The 23156-nt window shown below is 45.4% G+C and overlaps 1 protein-coding gene across 1 annotated transcript in view; it reads right to left on the minus strand.

Annotated features, from left to right (window-relative positions):
* The window catches only part of DNER (delta/notch like EGF repeat containing), a 318800-nt gene that overhangs the window by 134984 nt on the left and 160660 nt on the right, over nucleotides 1-23156 (minus strand). The window contains exon 5 of the mRNA XM_025930353.2: nucleotides 14528-14673. Coding sequence (XP_025786138.2) covers nucleotides 14528-14673 — 146 coding nt within the window. The remainder of the gene's footprint in view (nucleotides 1-14527; nucleotides 14674-23156) is intronic.

A 23156-nucleotide genomic window follows, 5' to 3' on the forward strand; every position in this document is an offset into this window, starting at 1 on the left:
CATAATTATTTATGGAATGTATAAATGGCACTGTGTAAGCTGCCACCAGTATTTTCTGTCTTCATGTGCTTCCTCTTCCTGCCCTTTCCTGCCAGAATGTTGCGGACTGCAAAAACGAGATGTATAAACGACGGTTCTGATGTCCTACATAACTAATGACCTTTAGATTCTGGAAAATGCTGGAACATTCCACATTTGCTATGACCTCTGCGGACTCCTGGAAGACTGTCACACCAGCACTCTCTGCGCCCTTCCCTCCACCCTCAAGCCCTAAATGAGATCCCCGTGCACATATCACATAGTCAGCTCTGTCTAAGGTTAAGACACGGCTTGAATTTTCAGGCCAGAATCGTGTGGAAACCACCTAAAGTCATATAGAGGAGGGTCCTTGCCTTCACAGCAATGGCCCCTGGGGGCCTGCGGTAGCCTCCCTCTGTGTATCCATCACTGAGCACCTGCTGGGTTCCAGGGAGAGCTTTCTCATTCCCTCTGAAGCCAGCGCCTCTGCCCCTTATTGACTTGGAAGTATCCTTTGTAACTGCAGAATTATTAAACTGGAAATTCTCCTCCAGTGTGAACTTGGGGAAGAACAATGCTCATGGCTCAATTAAATGCTGATCTTAGCTTCCAATGCCCATTATGTGAAAGGAAGTTGAGTACGGGATGAGTTCACTGCTGCTGATGAGTAACAGACATTCAGGTTTGGGCCAAGTTTCTTGGGGGTTATTCTTGGAGGACAAGGAAAAGACAGTCTGCAGGAAGAAACCCATAGGATGGCTCATGACAGTGTGACAACTGGGGGGGTGATGCCTGTCTTGCCCCTTTGTCACAGAGGTGAGAGGTTCCTGGCCAGCTTCCAGTCAAGGCAGTATCAGGGTACCATCTGCTCTAAACCTCTCTACCATATATTCCCTAGAAATAAACCAAGGTGGCAAAGGATAACCTGGGATTGAGCAGATATCCTGGGCCCAACCCTGCCTTGACCAGAATTACCATACAACCCAGCGATTCTACTCCTTAGCTATACACTCAAAAGAACTGAAAACAGGGACTCAAACACAATACTTGGGCACCCATGTTCATAGCTGCACTATCACAATAGCCCCAAACTGAAAAACAATCCAAATTCCCATCAATGGTAAATGGGTAAACAACTCGTGGCATGGCCATACGATGGAATATTATTCAACAGTGTAAAGGAAGAACTCGTACAGGCTATGGCATGGATGAGCTGGAAAACACACCAAGAGCAAGAAGGTCATCCTAAAAGGTCATACTGTATGATTCCACTTCTATGAAATCTCAAGAACAGGTAAACCCATAGAGAGAGAATCCAGGTTGGTTGTCAGCAAGGGCAGGGGGAACGAATGGGGAGTGACTGCCTAATGGGTACAGCGTTTCCTTTTGGGGTGATGAAAATGCCCTGAAACTAGATAAGGGTGTGTCAACCGAGCAAAGAGGCAGAGCTAAAATAAAACAAAAGCTTTTCTTCGGGGCCTCAGAATTGCAGTTCGGGGAGCCCAGGTTCCGGCAGCAATCCAAACTGCACCCGGCACTAAGGGAACAAAAGTCAAGGGTTTTTAAAGAGAAAAGGGGGGACGCCTGGGTGGCTCGGTCGGTTAAGCGGCCGACTTCAGCCAGGTCACGATCTCGCGGTCCATGAGTTCGAGCCCCGCGTTGGGCTCTGTGCTGACGGCTCAGAGCCTGGAGCCTGTTTCCGATTCTGTGTCTCCCTCTCTCTCTGCCCCTCCCCCGTTCATGCTCTGTCTCCCTGTGTCTCAAAAATAAACAAACATTAAAGACAAAAGGGAAAGCCTGTACGTGTTGTTTACAAAGAACGTTGATGGATGTTGGCAGAAAACGAATCTTAACTGAATGTAAGTGGTTACTAAGGCCATCGCTAAGTGAAATCTTCTCCTGCAGCAGACTTCAGGCGTTCAGGTCGAGTCCTTGGGACATTTGCAGTTCGGCCCAGGTCAAAAGCTCCCGGTTCCACTGGTGAGGACGTGCACGAGGCCCACCTCCTTCAGGGCCTCCTGACTCCATTTTAAAACCCCTGGACACAGGTGACCCTATATTCTCCTTTCAGCTTTCACAAATGCCGGTTGCACATCACTGCGAATGTACGAAATGCCACTGAACTGTTCACCTTCCAACGGTTAATTCTCTGCTAGAAGAATTCCGCCTCAATAAAAACATGACTTTAAGAGTTCTCTCACTGCTTGCGCCTGACATCACTTGCCTCGGAGATGGGAGCTTTCCTCCCCTTGTCTAAAGCCCTCCTGCACCTCTCCTGACACTATCCCCTCCAGGAACTTCATCCATTAATTATACCCCACCAACCACACTGCCTCATCAGCCAGTCTCTTGCTCTGGCCTACATCAACGCGATGCGTCCACAGGTCTAGAAGCAAAAATCCTCCTTTTGACTCAGTTTCCCACTTGGAGTACCATCACGCTCTCTCCCTCTGGTCAGTGCCAAGCTTAAGCAAAAAGGCAAGGCACACTGCTTACCCAAGCTCTTCGGTGCTCCCTAGAATCTGGCTTCCTCTCCATGCCAGCGCTGTCCTTGCCCTCCTCACGGCAAGATCCAGGAGCACATTCTTGGCTCTTCTCCCAATGAAATAGGCTCATTTTCTGAAAAGCAATCTGTTCCATTTCCTCATTATTGTTCACTACCTAAAGAGCTTGTAACAAGAAAGGTTGGTTTTAACCAGTTTAGGTCTCTGTGATTGTAAATGGCCCGCTTTTATTTTATCTTTTAAGCAGGATTTCAAGAAACGCTCTGTTTTTGATTTGGCTCTTTGCCAGAGGCTGGCAAGGATGGAACAATGGACAAAAAGTCAAGGACAAGGCTCTGCCTTGGGGACCCCAGCGGGAGGGGCGGCGGGTGCTGCTGGTCTCAAGGTGGGCGTAGGTATGGGTGGGAACGGTCTGAGACCCTGAGGGTGAAGGTCAAGGGGCACACAAAAAATGAGGACTTGTCAAACTTGCCTTCAGCAAAGTGACCCAGAGCTGTTTACAAAGAAGCCATTCAGAGAGTCATCTCAGAGGAAAGACAAAAGTTGCAAAGTGGTTTTCAAGGTCAAAGACAGAAAGAGCTGACTGTTCAAAACTAGCCTGGAGGTGTGCAGAAAAATAGGTTAAATGTGCAGAACGTAGAGACGTCAGAGGCAAGGCCTGGACCAGGGCAGGACTCCCCCGACCTCTAGGGAGAGGTTCCATGAGGCCAACACTATCTTATGATAGAATTAAAACGTGTGTCTTTTTCACTCTGTTCAAATTGGTACTAAAGGTGCAAAACAAAAGTGAGAAGAGAGGTTGATGCCTTCACACAAATCAAAGCAGACACTTTGTGGCAGCAGTCAATGCCTCTTTACCGCCATCAAGCATTTGCAGGGGGAAAAATGCCAGTTGCACTCAGAATGTCCTTGACGAAGAAGTAAAAAGTTAAAATGTTATCAAGTCGCAACCCTTGACTGCATGTCCTTTTGATGGTCTCTGTAACAAAATGGTAAATGGGAGGTGTGCATAAGGCCCTCTGGCTGCACTGGGGCCCCCAAGGCCAGGGGTTTTGCCTCAAGAAAACACACTCCCTGTGCAGTAGTTTGAGTCGTGAACTGGCCCACTTTCCATGGGACACCTTTTTTTCCTCGAAAGAATGACTGATGAACTGTAACTATTCAAACTTGGCCACTCAGCAGATATTTTCTCTCGAATGAAATGAGCCTGTCAAGTAAAACAACCAATAGTTTTTGCTATCAGGGATAAAGTTCAAACTTCTAAGGAAAAATTAGAATTTTGGAAAATTTTTATCCTCCATTATGAGCTTGATCGATTTCCAATACTTCAAGCCTTCCCTGATGAGATTAGAGTTGAAATTAATCACCGATGTGATTTTTTGTGCTGTGGTATAATGAAATGTGTCAACATTTGGAAACTGTAGGACTCCTGTATTTTCCAAGTAACCAATGGGTGAAGTTCTAAAATCCATTCATGGGTAGAAGATCCAAAACATAGGATGTATCAATGGGATGTCTAACAGTACAAGAGTTCATTGATGCGACTTCGGATTCCTGCATTCAATTAACCTTTAAGAATTTGCCACTTGTCAATGTTATGTTCAAGAAAAATATCCAAAATCATCTGAAACTGCTATTAAAACACTTCTCCTTTTTCCAACTAAGTATCTGTTGAGGCTAAATTTTCTTCATACACTTCAACCAAAACAACACATTGCAATAGACTGGATGTAAAAACAAATGCAAAAAAAAATCCAGCCGTCTTCTTTTAAGCCAGATATTAAAGACATTTGTAAAAACGAAAACAATGCTTCTCTTTTCACTGAATTTTTTCTGCTTTGGAAAATACAGTTGCTTTTTATTTAAAAGGTGTTAATTTATGTTACCATGAAACGATGGCTTTACTTATTAAATGAAATAATATTTTTAAGTTCCTCAGTTTTAATTTAATGCGATAAATATCAACAGATAAAACGCAATAAACAAACTCTGGGGGTCCTCCATACTTCCTAAGACTGTAAGGAATCCTGAGACCAAAAAAGTCAAAAACCACTGTGCTAGGTTGAGCCAAACTGTTTTGTAAATGAAACCACAAACACTGCATCCAGGGGGCAAATTTGTCCAGCAGGTCTGTTACTCAGCGCAGGCAGAAAATGGGGCCAATCCCTGAAGAAAAAGCACAGGGAAGGCCAGCAGGGAGCTATTGTTGGACAGAAGGACCAGGAGATCTCCACTAACACCATGGAGAAACCCCCCCCCCCCCAACTGTGCCTGCCATGGAGACATTAGTTGCATGCCCAAAGCCTGCTGGGGGTCTCTGTTCAGTCTGGGAAAGCTGTCCTGTACTATAAACCCTAACACACGATGTTCATTCTGAATCCACATAACGCTCCCCAACTCAGAAGGTTAAGCTGCAAAGCCAGAATCGATTCTTAAAACCTAAGACGATGTCACAGAAGGAATGGGGCAAATTTCATAATCAAACTAAAGCTCTGATCTCCTCAAGCTACAGGGAGGCAGAGGACTACATTTATACGAAAGCTGTATCTGGAGCAGCTGCCCCGGACGGAAAACCATGGTGAGGAAGCAATCAAAGGGTGTTTTGTTTTTGTTTTTTCCCTCAAAATCTGGAAGAAGTGCCAAGCCCCTCAAATGGGCACTGGCTAGGTATTTAATTAGAAGCTGGGGAAGGCTGAGGAGGTTGGTGTTTCGGGGAAGATTTGGGCATGGGGTAAGGGTCAAGTTCAGTGATTTCCAAAGTCAGTTTTCTGACTTCCAGCACCAGGAAGGCAGGGACCCTGGCACTGTCTTTCATCCTTGTTTTGTTAGAGTGCAGCTCCGTGCCTGACACATAGTGGTGCTCATGACGGATGAGGGAACAAAAACGTGGAAAGGTAAATGATAAGCGGAATAAACTCCTTTTGTGGTAAACAAGCAGAGCTGATGGTTTCAGACCCCTAAAGAGGAGTGACAATGTGCTGCCCCACAGGGAGCCCCTCCGAGGGCGGGCACAGCCAGTTAGCGGCCCGTTCTGGGAGGTCACGCTCAGCTCGCTGACTTATGGACCGTAAAATAGGACAAGAAGGTAAGTATTTTAGAGGAGAGGAGAGCATGCCCACCAGGCTCCAGAGTGGTGGTCTTCTTCTCTCAGGCACACAGTGCTAGGCAGAGCCTTAGTTCTGTGTTCTAAAAAGTCTTTAATTAAAATCTAAGAATGAGAGTCATCTGTCTCCGACACAGAGTTAGAAATTACTCTCTCTCCTCTTTGCAAAGACCAAGAGTTGTAACCAAAAGAACGTAAACCTCAGGGGCTAGAAAAAAAAAAAGAAAAACCTGTTGCTGGAACTTATTCGTCTTGTAACCAGAAGCTTGTAACTCCTGGGGATCTAAGATGTACAGCATGTATCATACATTCAAAAGTCAGTAAGAAAGTAGATCTTAAAAGTTGTCATCACAAGAGAAAAACTTCTGTGACTAAGGGAGGTGATGGATGGTAACCAAACTCACTGTGGTGGTCGTTTTACAATATATACGTGTATCAAGTCGTTATGTTGTACCCCTCAACCTAACGCAATGTTGTATGTCGATTAATATCTCAATAAAACGGTGCAGAGGAAGCAATCTAAAACAAAACCTAGTGCCTGGGCAACGTGTAAAGGGCCGCATGCCATACCTGTACGGACTTTCTCTTTCCCTGCGTTAGTTACCTGACTCACCTGTACTGTGATTTTCTCAAAGTTTGCTCTAGAATAAGAGAGTCACCGAGAGCTTACTCCCCTAGTACAGTGTATGCCCTAAACCATGCAATGGAAGTTTTTGAATCTTCCAAGCCTCTCTGAAAGGTCTTGAGTGCGGTGGCCTCCCATGTTGAGGTCTGATCTCTGATGGCATGCCATCCCATCTCGGGGCCGCCCCAGACCCACAGGGCCAGGATCCGCATTGTAACAAGATCCCCGCACAATCTCTGTGTATGTTAAACCTGACGGGGGGCTTCGCCAAAAGGTCCTGAGGTCACATCATTTGGAAAGTCTGAAACCAGGCGATGCCTGGCTTTCTCTGTAGTGGACAGTGAACCTTTACATGGAGACAGGACACGAACAATAAGGCTCACAGTAATGCTGAATGTTCTAGGAGACGTGGGGCTGCCCAGTGGGAGGAGCCCCGGACAGACGTCCAGCAATGTCCCTCCGTTATGGTCCTGCCCCTCCTGAGAACTAGTTCTTGGCTTCCGACAAATCGTAAATCTCTCTTAGGCCTCTGCTACCTGGTGTTAAAAATAAAACAGGTGCGAAGTCCTTTAAAAATCACCTTCCGCTCTCAATTCTTTGACCCTGGAAATGTCACCAGTGATATACTCCTTGCCCTGATATATCTGGATGCCAACAACAAGGCCTCTACAACTGTTTGCTGTCAGGGAGAGATACATTTCAACCTTCAGGAAAAAGCTTATGCCAAACAGAAACGAGACGAAACATTTATCCTTTGGGACATAAATTTAGTTATTTCTTTAAGTTATAATAGAATGACGTACATTGTCCTGTTTCTTATGTGGGCAATGATAGGATCATCCTTCTGTTTTATAACGTAAAAGGCAGCAATGGCTTTTTAATTACATTAGTACCAAGAATTATAATTCAGACATGAGTCAATGAAATTCTAGACCGGCTTATCCTTTACCACTGACAAGGCGACAGCTGGGCTGGACTGCGCTCCCTTTTATGATCTCTGTGCTTAATATGTGTCTAATAATTATTATTCTTTTTTTTATTATCCATAAAAGTACTTTCTCCCTCAGAGGTCCACAATGCAGCATCTGCAAGGAAAATCTGCTGAACAGATCACCCAACCCTCATTAGCAAATAAACGTATGTCAGACACCTTCGCTTTGGCATTCAGTCCAAAGCCTCTATTCTCCGGTTCAAAGATGTCTAATGAGCACTGGCAAAAAGCTGTTTACTCAGTCAAGAAAAAGTCTCCCCGCTCCTTGGAAGAATGTCTTAGAATCAATTCGTCTCTTTTCTCTGTAATGCCATCAGGAGATCACCATACGATGCCATACGTTACAACGGCTTCATCAAGTAGCCTTCCACCCGCCGCTCCACCTTGACCCTTTCTTGCTGGGTTCTGTGCCCCACTCAGAGGAGAAAGTCCGCCACGGTGCCGGCAGACCGTGGGGGCCTAACCCCGCCACACACTCGACCCAGCCTGGAGAAAGGAGTGCCACAGCAGGCTTGCCGAGGCGCTATTTGGATGCTGAGGACACAGCGAATGCCCTTCCTCGGATTCCTTGACGGGCTTCCTTGCCCACCCTCTCCCCACTTCTTCCTCAAACGCCCACCGCGTCCCTCTTTCTGCAAGGCCTCCTTAGGGCCTTTAGGCTTTGCACTAATGGCGGTGGAAACGTTAGCTCTCGGAGACGCGATGAAAGAAAGCGTGCGACACCCCCTCCTGCCCTCTGCAGCGTCCGTCGCTCCTTCCTGACCCAGAGAGGAGCCTGTTGACAGGTGCCCACCGACAGACGATGTCATCAAAGGCTCGGCCGGTTCGGTTTACTCTGACCTATTTCTTCTTGAAACGAGAGGAACGGCAACGCTGCCCACAATGTCCCTAAGGGGTTAGTTCCTGTGACGTTCTGGGTCACGCCGTCTGGGGGCTTCAGATCCCAGAATGTTTTCCGACTCAAATTCACCATGTCTTTCCCGGGACCTAATGGTTACCAAACATATAATTCAAATTACGTATCTAACTCAAAACTCGGAGTTTTGATTTTTCCATCATGTTTTTGTGCTTTTGTTTATTTTACTTGTTCCGTTCACGGGCTGTTTTTGAGCATCTCCCATGCAGAAAGCACCCTGCTAAGTTGTCCCAGTGGATACAGAAGGAACCAGACAGGTTCTAATGTCAAGGAACTCACCATCGGAGCCTCCCCGGGGAAGCTCCCGGCGATCCCACCACTGAGTCAGATATTTCTCTCCAAAAGGTCCCTCCCATGGCACACATCGCCCCACACTCTAATCCACGATTCATTCGGCATCCCGCCCCACAACCTCCCAACTCCTCCTCACAGGCCACGTCTTCTCTAACAAGATGTGTCCGCCCCAGAACCTAAGGCAGGAGCAGGTACAAGACAGGCAATAACTCTGCAGGGAAACGCATGCAAATGATAATGCACATAAAGAAATATAAGCACAAATCAAAGGTAGTGTGTCTCATTAGAAAAATAAAATGTTGCCAGGCTTGAAAGAGGGGGTTTGCAGCAGGAGTTAGGGATAGCTTCCAGAAGGAAGAAGGTTTGGGGCAGAGCCTGAAATATAGTTAGCAAGGTGGAAGGGCAGGGAGCAGAGGGCTGGGGTAGGGTGGTGCAACAGATAAGCATTCCAGATGGAGGGAACAGCATGAGCAAAATCACGAGGATGCAGGGGAAGCAGCAGCGGGATGAATGGACAGTGAAGGGAGCCGAGGTTTAAGCTGGAAAGGATGTCCATGCACCCAGCTTAGGGCAGGCTTGTCACCTTGCCCTGGGAATGAGATCTCAGATAAACAAACCTCAGAAATGGGAACTTACTGGGAACCCTGATAAAGAGGCACATCCTTGGAAACAGAAAAAAATAAAGAGGGGTGCTGATACACAGCAGACAGACTCCTGGAAGGATAGTATCTCCTACCCAGGCCACATGGGCTGTGGAACAAGGACAGCAGGTGTAATCAAGCCAGGTACAAAGAAACCAGTTAAGGTCAGTGATTATTTCCAACATATCAAACTTAGCCAGAAGAACTCGGCTATAGAAGGATTAGGACTTCCTGGAGTTGGAGCCTTCGACTTCCAAGAGTAGGGAGGGAGGTAACAGAAGGTCAGGAACTTTCAGGAGCCCAACGTGCCAGTGCTTTTCTCATGTACAGGCCCACATCTGGAGAGTGAATTAGGACACAGCTCCAGAAGGGATTGGGAATGGCTCCCAGACATGATGCCAGTTCAATTCTCACTCAAAACAAAGTCTGAGTAGGCAGCTCCAGGATCCAATTCAAACAGCCTAAGGATGACAGATTCCCAAGGCAAGAGCTAGAGAGAATCCTAAGGAACCTTCTAAGAATGGAGGACTGACACCATTTACTTATCAATACAGACCAGAGCCAGGGCCAACAAAAAGAAAACTCTGAGACAGATATTGAACCATTATAACACCTATCAACATCTATCTTTTTTTTATTAACTCCACGTGACCATAACATTATTAACAATGAAATCCTTGAATAAAAAAGATGTTGTATATTTGCTTTAAGGAATCAGTGAGAACAGGAAAATGATAAGCACCTGAGACCCCTACTTCCAGAATGATGTTCCATGATCTACTTTTGCATCAGAAGCATCTGGCTGCCCAATAAAAGGCATCCTAACCTGAGTGAGGGACCTAGAATATGACTTTTCTTGTCAGACCCTCAAATATTAGGCAAACCTTAGGCAAACTAAAATTTTAAAACAACTCCTTTCACTTGTGGACAAGGAACACAACTGGACAGAAAGGGGGCAAGAGTGAATGAGAGAAAAAAATAGAATTTTGTGATGATGAATTTTATGTATCAACTTGGCTGAGCCATGTCACCTAGATATTTGGTCAATCATTATTCTTGATGTTTCTGTGAGAGTGTCTTTGGATGAGATTTACATTTAAATCAGTGGACTCTGAAGAAAGAAGTTTATCCTCATAGCACGAGAGTGGGCCACATCTAATCAGTTGAAGGCTTGCATAGAACAAGAGGCTGACCTTCCTTCCCTAAGCAGGAGAAAACTCTGCAACAGACGGTCAGCCTGTACAGACTTCATCCCCAACATCCACTCTTCCTGTTTCACCAGAAGACACCTTTGCATTAGAGCTGCAGCTCCTTCCTGAGTCTCCAGCCCATTGGCCTTCCTTGGTCAGATTTTGGACTCACCAAGACTCTACGATGAGTGGCGCTACAATGTGCTTATTCCTAAGTGAGCTTATTCCTTAAAATAAATCTCCTTAATTCGTATACATATGATATGATATGATAAGAACATATATGCCATCCATACATATATAATATATCTCATTGGTTCTGTCTCTCTGGATAATCCTAATACATAACTCTTGCTCTTAAGAGACAAGATCCATGGAACCTAACTGGATCTGAAGAAGGCTTAAGGTCCACACCAGCGAAGATCCCTGATACTCACCTTTAAAATAATTGGGGAATTATCAAGTTGGCAGCAGCCAAACTTGGTGATAGAGTTCAAAGACAAGTAGTGACCACAGTCATTTTTTTTTTTTATAAGGAGAAGAAAAGATCAGAATCAACCCTTGTAAAGAAAGCAGTTCTCAAACACTGAGAGCTCCTGGCCATGCTACAGTAAACACATAAAAAGACTTTCCCAGGATGGTGTGCTATCTAAGAGCCGCGAGCCACAGTTTTATTGCAGACCACCCATCAACTGGGAGTGTGGAAAGGCCTCCAGCCGAAGCGCATCTGACAGAAAAGAAACGAGGTCCATTACTAAATGACAGTGGCATGGACAGAACAGAAGTGCTCTTACTGTGATGGATGACCTAATAAAGACACAAAAGTGATTAGCAACAATCACTTTAAACCATCCAGTAGAGCTCTTTTGTGTTTTGTACTGTGGAGTAGATTCTTGCACTAGGTAGAAGACTGGACTACATGACTCCTAATTTTAGGAAACAGCACAAAGAAGGAAACCTGACAGCAACAGTCTTTTATGGCCAGCAAACTACTCTTCAGTCATTGTTTTAAGTCACGAAGACAAACACGAACAGCCCCGGGAACTCAAGTCGATTCAAAAAAGATGAGTCAACTTTCCATTCCCACTCCTGCCATCTTTCTGTGAACGGGGAGACTGGCTTCCAGACGGCTCTCTCCAAGAGAACAATGTGGTGGGTCTATAAATGGATATGGTAATTCCAGCCTAGTCATTTGCTTACAGTCACCAGGGATAATTACAATGGCTCAGGTAAGAAGGCTGGCCACAATTTCCTTCAGTTCCCTGAAGGTAAATGCAGGCTCTGGCAGAAGGGACAACAGCAGAGGCCTCACACCTTATGAGCACCTGGTGTGGACCCAGGAGGTGGGGGCATGGGGGGGGGGCACTCAGAGCCCCTCAAAAGAGCCGGCCCCCATAAGGAAGCCGCACTTCCCCTGAAATGGCCTGCTAAATAAAATCAGCACAGATTCTTCATGAAGGCTTCTGAGCCATTTTTGCAGGAAAAACGAAGCACTTTGGCAAGGTCTGCCAAGTTACCTGCCAGGTGCTAAATGCTTCTGCTGCCTTTTCGGTGAATCAGTTCTACAGGTGAGGGCTGCAAGCTGGCAACGTGCATGTTTTCAGAAAACATGGTGGCTGCTTTATGGGTAAAAAGTTTCCCCAGATGGGGCATCCATTATAGGAGAAAGCTCACAAGGAAACAACCTCTCTGTCGGTCCCAACTTCCAAGAACAGCCTTCCCTTCCCCGTTGAAGACATTTCTCTTTCACTACTGTTGTCTTCTTGGGGGCTAACCAGGCCTCAGAACTATTCATTGGGAATAGTAGGAATGAATTTGGGGAACACCGCTGTGTCTCCTCTTTGCGCGTGGGAGGTCTGACACTCTTCCAGCTGGAGTGGTTGGCTTTCCTCAGTTTCTCACGCTTCATCTCTTCTGGAACATCTTCAGCAAATAAGCTGTCCACTGCTTCCTCATCTTTTCTCAGGTTCTATACCCCTTCTTAGCATCGACTGTCACAGAAGAACCCTCAATAGCCTTTACTTCTTCACTTTCCCCATAAAATAAATTGATAGGGGCGCCTGGGTGGCTCAGTCGGCTAAGCGTCCGACTTTGGCTCAGGTCGTGATCTCACGGTCCGTGAGTTGGAGCCCCGCGTCAGGCTCTGGGCTGACAGCTCAGAGCCTGGAGCCTGCTTCAGATTCTGTGTCTCCCTCTCTCTCTGCCCCTCCCCCACCCATTCTCTCACTCTGTCTCTCTCTCTCTCTGTCAAAAATGAATAAACATTTAAAAATGTAAAAAAAAAATTAAAGCTGAAACTTCACCTTCAACCATGTTAAAAAAAAATAAATTGATAAATGGAGCTTCCCCTCAGGAAAGAGACGAAGAGAAAAATGATCCAAGTTGGCCAAGATGGAAGAAAAAGGGCTTTGCAGGGCAGGCCTGGCTTTGTAAACGAAGTCCCACTCTGCCTCCTGGACTCATGCCGGGCACCATCCCCTCCACCAGGGATTTCGTTTTGGCTTTGGTTTACATTCGCGTTCCTTTCCAACCATTTAGCAGAAATTATTGCTCCCACTACTTTCTCAGGTCCTTCTGCCTTCTGCAGAGGACGATCTTACAAGGAAACGGGAAACTGACACCACTGTAATACCGCACCCGAGGCATCAAAGTCGTGGGTTCTCCAAGATGACGCGAGCAACACGTGAAAGTGTCTTCCAACACCCACCTGCCGGTCCCCCCTGCTCCCTTCACCCAGTTCACACCGCTACCGCCGAATGCGCTGGCATTCCCACGGGAGGCGTCACGGGGCCAAGTTTACCTGTGCTGCCCTTAACACTGGTCTAAAACAAATTATGCTCAGGGCGCCTGGGTGGCTCAGTCGGTTGAGCCTCCGACTTTGGCTCAGGTCATGATCTCGTGGTCCGTGGGTTCGAGCCCCGCGTCGGGCTCTGTGCTGACCGCCCAGAGCCTGCTTCGGATTCTTGTGTCTCCCTCTCTCTCTGCCCCTCCCCTGCACGTGCTCTGTCTCTCAAAAAATAAGATAAAATGTTAAAAAAGTGTTTTTAAATTAAATGAAATTAACAAATAAATAAATAAAACAAATCATGCTCTTTTGGGACTTGGGGGACCCACTTCACTTTGCACGAATTCCAGTGGACAACTGTGCAGAACTGGGGAGACGGGCAAGGAGGCAGGTGGTGAGAGGAACACATGTGCCCTAATGGAACAGGCCCCCTCGTAAAGGGCAGAGTCTCCCTCTCCCGGGACGTTGGGTACAGCCCACAGGTCACCTGCAAAAGACCGCAGTCCACCTGTTTTAATGGAGCTCTCTAGTGATGGAGTGGGTCTCAGTGGCCACAGTCCCTTACAAGTCTGCCTCCCACATCCTGTCAATCACCCAAAAACAAGGAGGAGGAACTGTACTCAGCTCCTGCCCCTGCCCCTGCCCCAACCCCAGCCCCAGGCCCATGTGACCCGAGCCACTAAAGAAAAAGGAGAGCAGGACTCAGGTCTGCCGTAGCACTGATGACACTGGCCCACAGAGGTCAAACGTAACATCAGGCTTCTCGTCCCAGCCTCTTCTCTGTTCCTTCTCGTGCTTTTCTCTTGCTTTTGTAACTCTGCTATAGGCGCTGGAGAAATGCAATGTTTAAGGAGGGGATTCTGTGATCACTGGGAAATTAACGAGCCTGCTCACCTCTCCTGTCTTCCGTTTCTCTTGATTCTGCTACCAGATACGATGGCTATTTCTTCTCATAAAATCTTTACTTTATACCCAAGCAAAATCTGGCACCGCACAGATTTATTATCACTACTTTAAAAATTATGTGGAGGGGCGCCTGGGTGGCTCAGTCGGTTAAGCAGCCGACTTCGGCTCAGGTCATGATCTCGCGGTCCGTGAGCTCGAGCCCCGCGTCGGGCTCTGTGCTGACAGCTCAGAGCCTGGAGCCTGCTTCAGATTCTGTGTCTCCCTCTCTCTGACCCTCCCTCATTCATGCTCTGTCTCTCTCTGTCTCAAAAATAAACATTAAAAAAAATAATAAAATTTAAAAAAAAAATAAAAATTATGTGGAGATTGAAGATCTATATGTTACATACCAATGTGCAATCAAAACCAGAAATTTGAGGGACTCTTTCAGCAAATGCACTTGGTCTCTCCCTGTCATTCTTGATAGACACATAGATAGATACGTAGCAATATATGAACATAGATATACGTATTTATGTAAACATAGGCTTTAGAGCTACCAGGCGTCTCCTTACCTCTGACGGCTTCGTGCTGCACTTTCCTTTTCCGGAACACTCCAAGTTATTTGCATGGCTCTCCCCCGGCACACAGGTGCTGGCCTTCACCACCAGAGTTAAGCGCAAAGCCACAATGGATTTAGTAATGGAATCATTCACAAAACCTGGGGAAAAAAAAAAGAAAAAGGAGGGGACAATAGGAAATGTAAAGTAAAACGTTACCAACATTCTTTCTACAAGACCATGAGTTTATTTAACTCAGCATCTGAGTCTGACAAGCAAAACAAAATGGAGTATTAGGCAAACAAATACAGCATGTGATTAGCGGCCATTCAGACCTCCGGCCTGTTAAGAAAGGCCAAGCGTCATGGGAAAATACTTGATGCCCAAGGAAGAGGAGTACCAGGCACTGAGTCATCACCTTAGATGCTATTGTCCTGTGCCTGCCTGTGCCCCTCTGGGGGCCACCTGGTATCTCGATTCCACCCCTACATTAGCATCTTACAATTTACTTTGTTCTGAGCTCATCTTCTTCTAGTCAAGAGTAGTGATCCTTGGGGTGCCTGGGTGGCTCAGTTGCTTAAGCGTCCGACTTCGGCTCAGGTCGTGATCTCGTGGTTCGTGAGTTCCAGCCCTGCATCAGGCTCTGTGCTGACAGTTCAGAGCCTGGAGCCTGCTTGGAGTTCTGTGTCTCCCTCTCTCTCTTTGCCCCTCCCCCACTCATGCGCGCGCGCTCTCTCTCTCTCTCTCTCTCTCTCTCTCTCTCTCAAAAAGAAGTAAATATTTTAAAAATTAAAAAAAAAAAAAAAAAAGAGCAGTGATGCCTAACCAGTTTTGAAACCAGAAGCTTCATCATTTTGCATGGGCTTTTTCCAAGTACACGCTGCCAACGTTCCAACATAAGTGGTTCAGAATCTGGGAGGTTCAGGTCTGGGGGGGACCTCTGGCAGGCATGTTTTTGGAAAAGGCTCCCTAACTAATTCGAACATTGCTTCTAGTTAAGAACCACTGGTCTGGTACAAAAACTAATTTCAGTAACACGAGTGATATTATTACTAAGGTAAATCACCTGGAATCAGAGGCACGCATTGAGCCTCTGAAAGCGTGTTTTACGCATCTGTTTTTGAAAGTCCAGGTGACTGTTATTTAGGCAATATTTCTATTCTCTAGCTCATCGTTAAGTCTCTGAAGTTCTTAGAGACACCTCTGATAAAGGTTTCTATATTGGCTTTATTTGCTTAATAAGACCGGGAGTATTCTGGCCCTAAAATACTTTAGCAAACTATTAAAGAAATCAATCTTTGCAACAGCATGCCACATATTACTATGTACTTCCTAATTATGTCACCTAACCCCCCACAGGGAGTCAAAAGGATATGCACGCTATTTTCAACAATATACGGCTCACACGACAACGGTGCCTGCCAGCTCCTTCTAGGTAAGAGTGAAATTTCAGTAAGTTGTTGGCACCTCCCTTCGATCATGTCTCAGGGAAAATGCTTAGAGCGGCTCATAATGAAAAGTAATACTGTCCAATTTAACTTTCATCAAACTGCAGCTGGGTTAGAGCAAAGCTGCCCTCAGGAAATCCCACATGCCAAGAGCAGGAGCTGTGCCCTTTACAAAGGGGCAGCAGGAAGAACCTGAAATGAAATAGAATTCACTTTTTTTTTTTTAGAAAAAGGAAGTTCTTTGGGGCTTTATAAGTGATCATTTGAAAGCTGTTGAAAAGCCAGTGTGGTTTCTTTGACATTGCACTCAAACTGATGGACACTTCCAGCATACTTACAAGAAATGCAGAGCAGATGGTCACTACTTTTACTCTTCTTTCATAGCATGAAATCAATACACATAATATAATTCTTGATACAGACCTGCAGAGAGAAGCCTGTCCTCCTCTTCAGAATTCTAAGATCCACAGGCCAACTAATTAAGTGGAGAAAACCCCGCAAAGTAGGAACGAAGATGCCACTCTGGTTCTGTTTGTGGAGCTGCCCTGCGACTGCCTTTTGTCAGCCCCTGCGTCTTCGATGGTCTTTCCAAAAACTACAGAATGATGCCGTGTAGCAGGTGTCGCTTGGGGGTCACTCTAGCTAACTAACACCTGGTTTAACTTAACAACAAGCAAAGGAGAAAGAAAGACGAGATTTAGAAAGAAAGGAGAGAAGAAGGAAGGAGGGAAGGATGAGGAAGACAGAGGAGGAACAGCAAAGCTCGAGACAGAAACTGCATGAGACCCAAGGAAAGGAAATACCAACACAGGAAAACAAAGCAGAAGTGGAGAAAAAAAACTAAGTCCCTCCAGGGGCGCCTGGGTGGCTTAGTCGGTTGAGCGTCCGACTTCAGATCAAGTCATGATCTCGTGATCTGTGAGTTCGAGCCCCACGTCAGGCTCTGTGCTGACAGCTGGAAGCCTGGAGCCTACTTGGGATTCTGTGTCTCCCTCTCTCTCTGCCCCTCCCCAACTTGTTGTCTGTCTCTCTCTGTCAAAAATAAAGATGAAAGAAAGAAAGAAAGAAAGAAAGAAAGAAAGAAAGAAAGAAAGAAAGAAAGAAAGAAAGAAAGAAAGAGAAAGAGAGAGAAAGGAAGAAAGGAAGGAAGGAAGAAAATGAAGGCCCTCGAGCAAAAGTTTCAGGGATTCTCCCACTTCTGATTACACTCTATCACCCTCCCAGTCTCAAGAGAAAATACAGTCTTCGTTCCAACCACAACAAATGCTAGAGTTCTTTGAAACTTTTCATGAATAAACATATATTTAAATCATCACTGTGTCGGTCCAAGTTTACGATTCTGACTCTGAGGCAGAAATATTGGGCCACTTTACGTGGACAGACCATGTGCTCCAGTGAGCAAGTGGGCACAGGGGATGGGTGGGATGGGCTGCAGTGTGGGACGGAAGGAAGCTGAATTCATTGGTCCTCCAGGCAGCAGACGTTTACCCAGCTCCAAGTAGGAGGCTGCATTCAGGATGAGCTCTAAAGGCTGAGAATGAGCCAGCAAAGAGAGCTGAGAAGGTCACGTGTCTCATGGAGGAGGAGGTCATGCGTCACACGGATGGGAAGGTCAGTGTGACCCACGGATGAGGACATCAGTGTGTCAATGGCCAACATCTTGATGAGGACAGAGAGGCAGGAAGGGCCAGATCAGCGGGCATCTCGTGAAACTTAGTAAAATGGGAATCCATTGAAGAGCTTTAACCAGGGGAAAGCACGTGACTTACGCTTTTTCAAAGATCACATTTTGGAGGAAGAACCAATAAGACTTCATATACATTGGATGTGGGATATGAGGGAAAGGACAAAATCATACATACAGTAAGCAACCTTGTGGGGGTCGTACTGGGCAAGTGAATCAAGATTTCTGTTGTGAACAGACTAAATTTGAGATTGTGACGAGACCCCTTTTCCAAATAAAGTGGTCAAAAGCTGGTGGCTGGACATAGGACATGAGTAGTCAGAAACATCAGGGCTGAATATTTAAATCGGGGCTTCATCTGAATACAAATGGTGTTGCATTTTTGGGACAGGGAAGGGCACATAGGGAGAGGAAACAGAGAGAGGGAACAGGGAGCCAGAACCAAGCTTTACGGGCCAATATTCACGGTATAAACTCGGTTGTGTGTTGACATCAGACCACAGCAGAGTCATACTGGAAGAATTAACTGAAACAAGTCGCGGCATGATATTTCCATGGTGGGGTTGATAAGAAAAGACAAGATTTCTGCAGCATGGAGGACATCTGGAACTACATGATGGCAGGCCTTTGACAACTTCAGCATCCAAAGGGGAGACTGTGGTCCCCGACAGAAACTTTCAAGGATGCTACATAGTTCACCTTAGAATTCAGATGCTGGGAAAGGAAGAGCAGAGGGAGGAAGAGAGGGAGGGGAAAGGAAGGGAGTGTTGGAGGGAGGAAGAGAAGAAGGAAAAAGCTACTGCTACACTTGGAGAGCCCACTTCTACTTGTTACACATCTGGTGATTTCCCTAATGAGCTTGAAAACGATAATGAAGGAAAACTTTCTCCAAAGATTATCCAGAGATCTGTTAACACCCTCAAGTAACTAGTTACGATGACAAATAAAAGTTGGGTTTCCTTCTGCCTCTCCCGACTCCTCCTCCCCTAAGCTTGCACAAAACCATGCAAACACTCTGCCCTGCCCACAACCCCACACTGTGCTCATTAACACAGTAATAAAACGTCCTGCCATCACTACGGTCCTTTTAAAACGGTGAATTTGCCAAAGTCGCCTCCCCTGGTGCCAATGAGAAGCGGAGAGCAGCTGAAAGGGGGTCCAGTCATTATCTTTGGGACGGAGAGGTCAAGCATCAATTGGGAGAGCAAGCGAGATGGTGGGCTCTGGGCCATTAACTGTTTATTTTACCACTTGTCCTCTTTAATATTAACACTAAAGGTCTTAAATGGACTTTGTAGTTAATACCTCATTGGGATTAGTGGCAAATGAAATTTGCATTTCTCACCTCAGTGGTTTGACTAAAGACCATTTTCTTTCCTGTTAAAGGAAAGCATACGTGCAAAATAAAAATTCTGGCCGTAAATACTTGAGCAGTAGGTGTTGCAAACAGACTGCCGACTTTTCCTATTAAGACTTGGCAAGTCATTTGGCACAAACCTATAACCTATAAAAACCGTTCACAGTCCAGGAAGTCCCATGGCTGGCAGCCGACAGGCATGAAAGGCTTGAAATATTACGGGTTTCAGCCCCAGCTGGAGACCCAGGGTTTTTGTATTAACATAGGCATTGGGAAGGCAAACCCCCCCAGTTCCCACATCCCGTGCCACAGAAGCATGGATGAAACGGTGTATCTGCACTGACTTTTTTAAGAAGGTAGAATGGAGGTTAGAGCAAAGCTTAATAAGCTGGTTGGGATCCCCATGGATTTGTGACTCAGTGCCTGTGGACTGAGAAGCAAAACCGGAGAAATAAATCATCGTTTGACAATGTCAGGCCAGAGGCAAAAAAGACAGCTTGATGCAGGCAGCAAATATGAACCCAGACCAAGTCCAGAGCTCCGTGATCCTGAAAGCAAGGCTTACTCATACCCTCTACTACCCGAGCGAAGCTGTCTTTCTTTTGCAGGTGTGAGAATGCCAGCAGACCGAGAGTTACGGTGGAAAGTGAAGACGCACCAGAAAAGCTGTCACTACACCTGTGTAGTGCCTGGCCACACCAGCCACCCCAGGACCTCATTCAAGGTCTTTGTGTCTTTTGGAAACAAGGCTTTCTCTAGATTTCCATGGAAAGGCTGGGTTCTTTGTTCGCCTGCTTACTTTCCAGTTTCGATCCTTAAAGCAGGATATTGCTGTTGGGAACACTCACTCATGTGGATTACCTCATTTTCTGCCGGTTCCCGAGTAACGTATGGCCAAAAATCTTTCTGAATCAGGAGACACAAGGGCACATTAACAGCAGCAGACCAAATACTTCTACCGTGGCCACACATCGAAATCATCGGGTGGATTACACCTGGCCAAACGACTATGAAAAGTATGTATTAAGTACTATCATTTGCTCCAAAGAAAAAGAAATTGCAGGGATAATGGGGAGCGACTGTTGAAAAAAATACAATCACCGTGCTATCCCCTAAAGACAGAATGACTGGCTCTCAGTAAATCTTACTCTCAGAGGCAGCAGCTCTTAACCACTGCCTCCTGGCTTTGTCCAGATCTCAACAGCACCTTCTGTGTTCATGCTGCAGAGAAGACTACGAAAAGTCAGCACTGAAACACGGGCTCTACACTGTAACATGAGCCAAGGCTCCTTAGGCTGACGTTCTACACTTTTCCAAAAGAAATATCTATTCCCGCAGTAAAGGGTTACTAGCCCGGAGGGCTATATTTCTGTTTCTTTTTTCTTTTTTTGAAGAACAGGTTCACCCCCCCCCCACACTCCTTCCTCTACTAATATTAGACTAAGTTATTTGTCCTAAGTAAAGACTTGAGTATTTGAACTACAGGAGTAACTATTAGTTGCCCGACGGTATCTATTCTCCTCACATCCCTTTAATAATAGGAGTTTTTGCTGAGAACTGGGCCACCCAGTTAAAGAACACACCTCTCCTCAGCGACTCAGAGATGGGATATGTGGCCCTTCTGTGATGTACATCTACCAAGACTGAGCAGGTGTTGCCCTGCCCATCCCTCCCATCTTACTGCCCCATGGCAGTGGGGACAGCAAGTCTGAATCCAGAGATGGAACCTGTGTGGTGAGGGTTCAGAATTGCCCTCTCAGTCCTGGACCAGCCACCTGCTCACTGTAAACATGAGAGCGATGAACCTGGAACTTGCTTCAGCCAGTGTACCTGACTGAGGTCTCTCTATTACAGCAGATGAGACTGGAGTCTAACCAATACACGTGTGCAAAGGAATCATATAAAACCCCTTCTCTTGTGCTACACCCACCGTCTTCCCTTTGACTCAGAAGGAAGCACTATTTAGCTACTACTTAGTGTGGCAATCTCACAAAATACTAATTCCATCACCCCTCTCCTCTGTATTCCTTAGTATTCACCAAGCAGGGTTGGCCATGAAAGTGGCCCACCTATAGACAGGGGAGGAGTGGGAAGAACCGGACACAAGCTTAGGAAAAACACCTAGTTGTCATTCCTTTTATTATATAGGGATATACTCAATGTGCATATTAACCTGCAGGTTCAGTCTATAATCTGTAACACCTCACTTATCCTGTAGATAGTGTACGTTTCACACTGCAGAAGTAACTGCCCACCACATCTATTCATCAATTCCAAATCAGTTCCTCCTAATGAGTGGCTTTACTATCTATACTAACATGATTAACCAGGCCCAAGTGCCAACATCAGGGTAACGGGAGGTCATACTTGGCTCTACCACCAGGTCGAGTTCTCGCCACCTCTGAATTTGGGAGAGCGATTTACACCACTCATGCCTTGGGTTATTTCTAACAGAGATAATAACACTACCTATTTCCTGAGATGGTCATTATGAGTAAAGGTCTAAATATTGGCAAAGCGATCAGTACGGTGTAAGCATATAGAAAGGACTCTATAAATGATGGTCATCACCACCATCACCATCTTCATTGTCATCACCACCATCACCCCCATCACCACCATCACCATTATCATCATCACCCCCATCATCATCACCACCACCATTATCATCATCACGCCCATCATCATCATCCCCATCACAGCATCATCATCATCATCACCATCACCCCCATCATCATCATTGCCATCATCACTACCATTATCACCATCATCATCACCACCATCCCCATCACCACTCCCAACACCACCATCCCTATCACCCACAGCAACGTCAACAACCCAACGTCTATTTAAAGTGGGATCCTCAGGGGAGCTTAGACTTGTGTAGGTCTGAGGAAATGGCTCTGGGAAAGCAGGTCCCCTGAGAAAACAGCCGTGCTGGCACATAAGCGTGCAGGTCATTTAGAGAGTCCCCTAACTTGGTTTCTCTGACATCAAACTTTTTAAATGGAATTCTTTTAATCATTTCCACTTTTAAAGATTATTGCTAGAATTTAAAAATAATGTCTAAATAAAAGTACACCACACATACATAATAATGTGCCTTTTACTATGTACCATTTTGAATAATTCATACCTAGATTCTACTTTAAAAAGCCAGGCTCTAGGCTACATTGAAAGTTGTAAAGAAAAATATGCGAATAAATGAGGTATGGCTACAATTCATAGGATTGAAAAACATTTCAGAAAAAAAGTATATGCAGCAATTAATATAAGAAACACTGGCCAATATAATGGGCATGATGGTATAAAAAATAAAATTATAAAATCTTTTCTTGGAGCAAAATTTACAACAAGGCCTGTCAAATCTCTTCCTGTGCCTATTTCTGGCATTAAGTAATCTCCATTTAGAAAAAAGAAATTCATTGCATATGAAAACCACATCCTAATTGGACACATTTTTTTAAGCCAGTTCCTGACTACCCATTGGTAGAACGTGAAAATTAATTTGCACTTTCCTTTAAAATTTTGTTGGCTCACACAGAATACACAATTGAAATTCTTCATTTATTTAATCTTTTTCAATGTCTATTTGATCGCCTTTTCATAATCAGTTAGAATTGTATCACTTAATCTTCCATTCGCACAGTTTCAACTCATCAAATACTAGTAAATCAATTGCTAAATTACTGTAGAACTCATATACAATTACCCACCGCATCCAGTCATTAATACCCAATGAATGTATTCTGATTAATGGCATTACTATGAACGTCAAAATAATTAATCACTTCTCTGTGTTGATGTGAGGGTAATAGGAGATTATAAATGCACAGCTAATTGGGCTGCAGATGACTTTATAAATGTTAAGGCGTTAGAGAACCAGGCCTTCAGAGGAGCTAACATAAAAAGCGGTTGATTGACGTGTTTGCCTTCTGAACTGTTGCAAGCATTGTGGACGTGATCTTTCTTTCAACTGCCTTTGTTCTATCGCATTCCTTTGCCTTGCTTTGATTCAAAACCTCACATTTAAGTGGGCACCAACTAGATGGTCTGGTAACTTCGAGGTCACATGAAAGAAGTTACCTGAATTTACATGTGTTTGGTCAGAGTTCTAATTTGAGATGTGTTTGCCTCTTGAATTATGCATAACAA

This window comes from Puma concolor, chromosome C1, assembly GCF_028749965.1.
Source record: "Puma concolor isolate L17-30 chromosome C1, mPumCon1.1.hap2, whole genome shotgun sequence".
Classification (NCBI taxonomy): domain Eukaryota; kingdom Metazoa; phylum Chordata; class Mammalia; order Carnivora; family Felidae; genus Puma; species Puma concolor.